Source organism: Protobothrops mucrosquamatus, unplaced genomic scaffold, assembly GCF_001527695.2.
Source record: "Protobothrops mucrosquamatus isolate PMUCROS unplaced genomic scaffold, P.Mucros_1.0 scaffold546, whole genome shotgun sequence".
Taxonomy (NCBI): domain Eukaryota; kingdom Metazoa; phylum Chordata; class Lepidosauria; order Squamata; family Viperidae; genus Protobothrops; species Protobothrops mucrosquamatus.
Genome location: NW_015386850.1, coordinates 804,025 through 810,962, shown reverse-complemented (window position 1 = coordinate 810,962; position 6,938 = coordinate 804,025). Strand labels below are relative to the sequence as shown.

General features: G+C 40.4%; 1 protein-coding gene across 3 annotated transcripts; it reads right to left on the bottom strand.

The window, feature by feature from the left end:
• Positions 1–361: 361 nt before the first annotated feature.
• On the bottom strand, positions 362–4,132 carry YOD1 (YOD1 deubiquitinase). 3 transcript variants are annotated; one of them, XM_015816984.1, is made up of 3 exons: positions 3,894–4,132; positions 2,877–3,000; positions 362–1,609 (listed from the first exon to the last, which is right to left on the bottom strand). In XM_015816984.1, the coding sequence occupies exons 1-3, from the start codon at positions 4,080–4,082 to the stop codon at positions 903–905; spliced, it is 1,020 nt and encodes a 339-aa protein (XP_015672470.1). In that variant the 5' UTR covers positions 4,083–4,132; the 3' UTR covers positions 362–902. The 3 variants fall into 3 exon arrangements, with proteins under 3 accessions (XP_015672470.1, XP_015672472.1, XP_015672471.1); XM_015816986.1 differs by lacking the exon at positions 2,877–3,000 and having other exon boundaries at positions 3,894–4,029; XM_015816985.1 differs by lacking the exon at positions 3,894–4,132 and having other exon boundaries at positions 2,877–3,130.
• Between the last annotated feature and the right edge of the window lie 2,806 nt (positions 4,133–6,938).

The following is a 6,938-nucleotide window of genomic DNA, read 5'->3' as shown; positions in this document are numbered from 1 at the left end:
GTCATACTTAGAATAGGATAATTTGGAAACTTACCACTCTGCCCCTAAGGTTTAACATTAAATTTAACAATCTGATGTTATGAAACAGCCTCCCCCTGAAATATTATAGCTGCAGTATATTATTTATCCATATGATGAATACACTGATTCATATTGCTGAGTTTGTTAGTTTTAAAGGCCCTATTTATTCATATTAACACCTCAACAGATTATACCTTTTAAAAATATAATTAATGTCTACTGATACATTAGGCACTATGGAATTATCCAAACTTATTAGTAGCTTCACTTTCTAAGACTGCTGAAGATATAACTCGCATTCCTTATTTTTACACGCATAGTTTTCTAAATCAGCAATTTCAAATAAAATAGCTTTGGAATTACTGCTTTAAGTTACAAAAACATACACATTTCACATGAACGAAACTGAGATGCAGGTATTTTTACCAGATATGAATGAAACCCAGCTTAACTATTTCACAGATTCCACAATCAAAAATCCAGTAAGGAGCTGAGATTTTTATTTCATCAGTGATCTAAAGTCCTTGATGCAGGCCTAGCTAGCTACAGCAATGCATATATTCAGTTGTATTAGAGGAATTCCTTCAGCAGATGCTCAGATTTTTTTTCAAGAGTTGATACACCTGTTGGTATCAGTTGCTATCTCTAGTTCTTAGTTGTGCAAAAGAATACTCCAAGATCCTTGGAAAATATGACATCACTGTATGCACTCTTGTAAACATTTTACACTATCAACTGCAACCCTGTGCATATCAGCCATAATTAAATTTAGGGCTTTCAAACTTTGAGTGAATCTGTAACATTACATATAGCTTATTTAAAAACCTGATGGCTCGTTTTGGATCAGTGAGGTAGTAAACATGACCAACCTCATAGAAAATTCACACTTCTCCAAAATTGGTGTGTCCCGTCTCCTTGGCATGTTCTCTGGCTTCCATTTGCCCTGTTAATCCTTTCTGACAAACCATACATCTCAATGTAAACCGATTTACATCAGTAAACTGTCTTTTTCTTCTGGCTTCATCTGCTAATTCCAAAGCCTGTGCAAGGACAACATCGTCGGTTGCGGAAAAAATTGTCTGGGGAGGAATGTCTGTGTTGGGGATTTTACGCTCAAGTGGATCATAGTGAATACCATCATAAATTAAAAGCACCCGTTTAGCATAGCCAGCATCTTCCCCAAAACGATCAATTCTGACTGTCTGGGTATCAACTACACAAATTTCACACTGATAGAATTTAGACAAAATAGAAACCTCAATTGCACCTCCCCATGTATCTTCTCTTCTGATCCAGTCACAGTATTCCTGATTATTTTTTCCTAGGACTGCCTCACTATAGGATTCCAAGTCACTTGCTACAATTTGGGCAATGAGATTTCTCATTTCTGGGGCACAGCCTGGTTCATAAACCCCACCTTCTACTACATAATATATGCTGGTAAAAAGACACGAGTTGTCAGCTGGAACAACCTTTCGGGCAAGCACAGGTACAGCTTCTCTAACTGAATTAGAAACAGTCCGCTTTGTAACTATAGATGAATCACTCTTGGGCTTGGTTGCATCTTCTTCAACTATTAGAGTATCACCTGTCAAGAAAAAAATAGAACAAAACAATAACATGAATATTTAGCACAGTAATAAGAAACATGTCATGGTTCTATCATGATTCTTTCAGGTACCTCTCTTCTTCAGTATGTCATATGGCTATAATATTCCCTTTGCTGCAGTGATTACTATAATGATATGATGTCTTTCACTCCTCAAAGAAAATACTATGACATTCATGTATAACTATCATAGAATCATAGGGTTGGAAGAGATCTTAGAGGTTGACTAGTCCAACCCCTGCCCAACATAGGAATCCTCATACCTAGAACCAGACATAATTCAGGTGCAATCATTAACATTAGAGATAGTTGGAGGCAAACAATAGAAATGTCTTTATAAGGCTTCCAGAAGGAAGGGGAAAAAAAATCTAATGAGTAAATTCTTATATATTCCTTCTTTAGCCAATAGATGTATTGTGAATAATGAATACATCTTACAGAATTTTATAACACAACAAATTTCTTTTACCAAATTCTACCTAGCCCATTTCACCAGGAAAAAATACCTGGACATTTTCTTATATTAAAAATTTCACATTCATTAGAAAGATGCAGGAGACTACAAGTTATACCAATTCTCTTGTTTCCCAAAGGCAGGGAAGCTATGCTTCGCACAACAGCAACATTTTGAAATATAATTGATGGGTGCTGCCAAATGTAGACAAGTATAAGATGTCAAAACATGTGTGTCACGGTTTTGCAATTTCCTGTTCTGCCAAAGAGAAAATATGCAGTCTTTAAAAATAGCTTTCTTCTTGAGGAGCAGACCTTTAAATATATTTGTAAAAAAGAGGATGACTGCCAAGCAGGTCTATTTTTCAAGGAGAAAGGATATTCAGTTTCAAATTTTATCAGCAATGATCTACATTCTATACAGATTAACTGCAGCCTAGCATAAACAACGAAGCCAGATTTCTACAAACTAAAAGTAGTTTCTCACCTCTGAGTATTCAACATTTTCCCTCCTTTTTTATCATAAGATTACCATTCAATCCCATGTCCTTCATTCAGAAAACACCGAATGAAACGACCTGGACTGAAAAGATTTCATCCCATGACTATCTTTTAAGTGGCGAGCGGGTCCTGGTTCGACTCCCAAGAGGACAACAGCAGCGCCACACGCCGAGCAGGACTGGCAGCCCCTTCCAGATCTCCCCACTAACTGCCGAGAGGCACCCGAGATGGGAGGGGAGACCCAACTTTCACAGGGAACGGCCCAAGGGCCCGGACAAGCCCCTCCGCTTACCCGAATGAATGCCCAGCTCTCCGAGGCGTTGCTCTCCATCACTGAGGTCGAGGCACGAGGGGGGAAAGCCGAGCAGCAGGCGCTGGGCCTGGATGGGGACACCGGTGAGGGCAGCAATCACGGCCTGGAGTTCGTGTAGACGGGAATGTGCCGTGAGGCCGGGAAGCGGAAAGGACCCACTCCGCGCTTTACAACGCAGCCGCAACATGATCGCCGCCTGATCTGTAGCACTCCTGCCGACGGCTGCTGGGCTTCATATGTAACAGCCTTCCCCCCCCCCTCCCCGCAGCAAAAATGGCTGCAACTACCGGCAGCCAGGCAACCCCCGTAGCCCTTCCCTTTGGACTTCCTATTGGTCGCTTCTACATCTTCCTGGCATGCACAATTGCCAGAAAGGCCAATCAGAATCGATGAAAGACTCTCACCGCAAGATCAGGATAAACATCCGTTCGGGCCGCATTAACCCCTTGTCAGTACGCTTGCGCAGAAAACTGACGTTAGCGCTGAGAGGCGTGACTCAATCCTGGCTCGGTCTTTGCCCGCCCACTTTCTTGAAGCTTTACTTTTTGGTAACTGCAGCTACTGCTGAGGCGTCTCTTTGCGCATGCGTACCATTAAAGCCTCCTTCCAATGACTCTTCTGGCGGCTGTATGGACGTGTCAGTACGTTTGTCTTGGCAACAGTACGGAAGTAATTCGCAATTGGCTTCTTCCGGACTGTTTTCTTAACTTCCCAGCCTAATCGGCCGATTTGGGGTTTTTCTGGTAGCCTCCTTTCCAAGGACAACGGAATAATTTCGCTTTGACTTTCGTTCTAAGCATTCAAACACATGAATTGGTGAATGTGAACACCTGTCCACATCTGCCTACAGTCTCCACGGATTGCTTTTTGAGTTCAAACTAGGAAGCGAATATTACCGAAGGACGTCAGTGTCGCATAGTGAATTAATGCCAATACATGACACACACACACACATATATATATACATGCATGCATACGTATAACACACATACATACCTGTGTTCTTAAAGCCTGTGCGAGGGGTGGGGAATTGGCTTCTCCCGTATAGCGTTTTCCTTGGTAATACATTTGCCATTTGCCTTCATGCAGCCTCGAATACAGGTATGAAGCCGGTTCCCATTGACCTAGAATTCTTTCCCTCTTTTCTGAGTTCCTTTGCGTCACTTGTCTTGGCGTATCCGGCATTGTTCTGCTTGGCCTTCACGCCGCTTGGCATAGCCGCTTCTCCGAAGAATTGCCACCCTCTGCCCGCCCATCGCCTGGGAGGGGACAAGGTCACCTGCGCCCGGGTACCTGGCCGTGGCTTGGCTGCGCTCCCGGGAAGGATCTCTTGCGGACTGGATCGGCTCCGCTTGCCCGCCTGCCCGCCCACCCAGGAATCTGGCCTTGCTGTCCCCGACGCGGGCGTGCTGAATTTCGCAGGTATGCCTGCAGGGACCGGGAGAAAGGGCTGGAGCCGAAGGGACCGAAAGGTGGGCGGCGATCTCGCTCAGTACAGTCGTGTGGCATCTCTGCCGCGGTCCTTCCTGCCGAGTTTGAAGGGGGTCTCCCATCCCAAAGGAATAACGCTGAAAGCATTTGTAGGGCATCGTTATTCCTTTCCTTTGAGGACTTACATTCTTCCTTTTTTAAAAAAAAAATTCTTCATATTTATATGTATGCAAGATTATATTTTGCCTTGTGGGGAAATTATAATTAATAGAAAATTCTCTCTTGTGTTGACCTTGACTAAGAACTTTTATGTAGGTTTTTTTTTCACCCTTGGTGGCAAATCCCAGCAAGAAGGAACCTCATAGACTATGCCTATTATTTCTTTTCTCTTTAGAAAAAAAATTCACACTTACAACCCCCTGTGTGTCCTTAGAAGGAATTTGGTGATCCAAAACTGAAGAATCGTGTGCCTTGCAGCAATGTCAGCAGATGCTGTTGCCATCCCAGAGAACATAAACGGTAACAGTTACAACCAAGAAGGCAAGCCTTCAAATCTACGAGTTTCAGAAAAGAAGTGTTGTGAGTATTTGTGATGGTTTTGTGATATTATTTGGAAGAGAGAAAGATTCACTTAGGATCATTTTAATCACAGTCTTGTGCAGAGGGGTGATTTCTTTTTGACACAAAATTATTGATATCTGGAGACTACGCTACTTGGCATAGTTAAATCCTGGTTCAGTACCCAAAACTTTTGATCTGGATGCTTTCCATTTTACAAAAGGCTCATGTAGAATAAAGTTTTGCTGTCTTAAGTCTGGGAGATCTTGGTTTAAATTCACATATAGATTGGGGCTCCTATTGAGTGACTTTCAGATAATCATTCATTTAAGATCATGGGGTTAATCTGAGAATAATAATATCATAAGACTCATATAGGCTGCTTGGTGGAGAGTAGTTTGGTATAGTGGTTAAGGCACCAGGCTAAAAACCAAGAGTTATAGTCCTGCCTTAGGTCTAGAATGAAGCTAACTGGATGACTTTTAGATAATCATTCTTACTGAGCCCTAGTGAGCAGTGGCAAACCACTTCTGAAAAAACTTGCTAAGAAAACTGCAGGGACTAGTACCGGCAGTCACTAGGTGTCAAAAACTGACTCAAAGGAGCACACATATACAGGCTGCTTAAGTATGCCATGAAAGAAGGAGATGTTACTAGGTTAATGGTAAATTTACTAGTACCATTTGGAAGAAATAGCGAAATGGAAACAGAATGGAAAACATTTATTTTTGAAGCTGCATGTCTGTGAAAGTAGTTCCTCCTCATTTTGAAGAATTGTGCTCCTTTAGAATATTTGACAAAGGCTTTTTAATATGCTGTGGAGCTTAATATCCAGGTGATTTTTAGTGATTGTGACAAATGCATAATACTTTGATGAAAAAATATGAATAGCCTCAGTTTTAAAATTCTTTAATGTAGATTTTTCAGGATTTTAATGTGTCTTAATAGCTGTAGATCCTCTTGGAAAAGGCTAGGGAAGAAGTTGGAGGCAGATAAATCATGATGATTTTATTAAACAGTTTATTAAATCCAGCTAATATCAGACAGGATATCTTCAGATAATTATCTGGTAAACCAAATGCATAGCTGTCTTGCAATTAAATGAAATGCTTACATCTCTTATTGGTAGATTTTTCTGTGTTTGGAGGTATTTTTATTTATATGTCAGTAGTTGGAAATAGTTTAGCATTCATTTGTTTTTGCTAAGAGAGCAATAGTTTAACTAAATTATATCTTGGATGCTCTTTCTCAAAGAATTTAAATGCCACTGGCTTATTTTACTTCAAGAATCCTATCTTATTTGACATTTGAGAAGCAAAACAATATGGAGAATGACTGCCTGATTTATTTTACTTGGACTGGTTTGACCCTCTGTCCTTGCCAACACTTCCAATAGTGAAAAGATGTAGAAAATATGTTCCATTCTTCCAGCACCAGCACCAGTAAAATAGATGCCTTACTCTCCCCCTCCAAAAAAAGCAAATTTTTGCTTTCCTCCTATTTTCTGATTACAAGTGAAATAGGTTAGGATAAGGACCTCTATTTTCCTTCTTCTCCTTTCTCCTTCTTTCTTTTCCCCATTCATCAGCTTCCAAATCTATTTATCATGTATAACTTGTCTTTCATTTTGTCTTTTAAGGGAAGAGACTTATTTCTTTTCTAGAATATAATGTAATTCTTAATTACTAACTGCTTGCATTGTGCCCTGCTGCACAATCTCTGTTATGCTGCACATTACTGGGAATATCATGTCAATTGGTGAATATCCATAGCCTCTTTTTTGTGAGATTTTGCTTTTATTGTTACTTTTTTGTATTTTGAAGGCTGAAATTAGAAACAATTCCTTTTTCAACAAAACATCCATTTCAGCTAAGCTGTATTCCTCTTTTTCAATTGTTACTTGTGGCTAGATAGTGTCCTATTATCTTTAATATTTTAGAACTGTAGCACTAAAGCTAAACCTGGCTCACTAATCCTCCAAATAAGCCTTCAATAAACCTGTTGTTTCTGACAGTTCTTTGTTCATTTTATTAGCCTACTGATTTTTTTTTT

What these genes read in the sequence shown, in the direction of transcription:
- YOD1 (XM_015816984.1), bottom strand. Translation starts at nt 4,082, where the DNA reads ATGCCGGATACGCCAAGACAAGTGACGCAAAGGAACTCAGAAAAGAGG. An exon ending in CACAGGCTTTAAGAACACAG is followed by an intron (nt 3,001 to 3,893) that starts GTATGTATGTGT and finishes CACGAACTCCAG; the next exon opens with GCCGTGATTGCTGCCCTCAC. An exon ending in AGAGCTGGGCATTCATTCGG is followed by an intron (nt 1,610 to 2,876) that starts GTAAGCGGAGGG and finishes TTTTCTTGACAG; the next exon opens with GTGATACTCTAATAGTTGAA.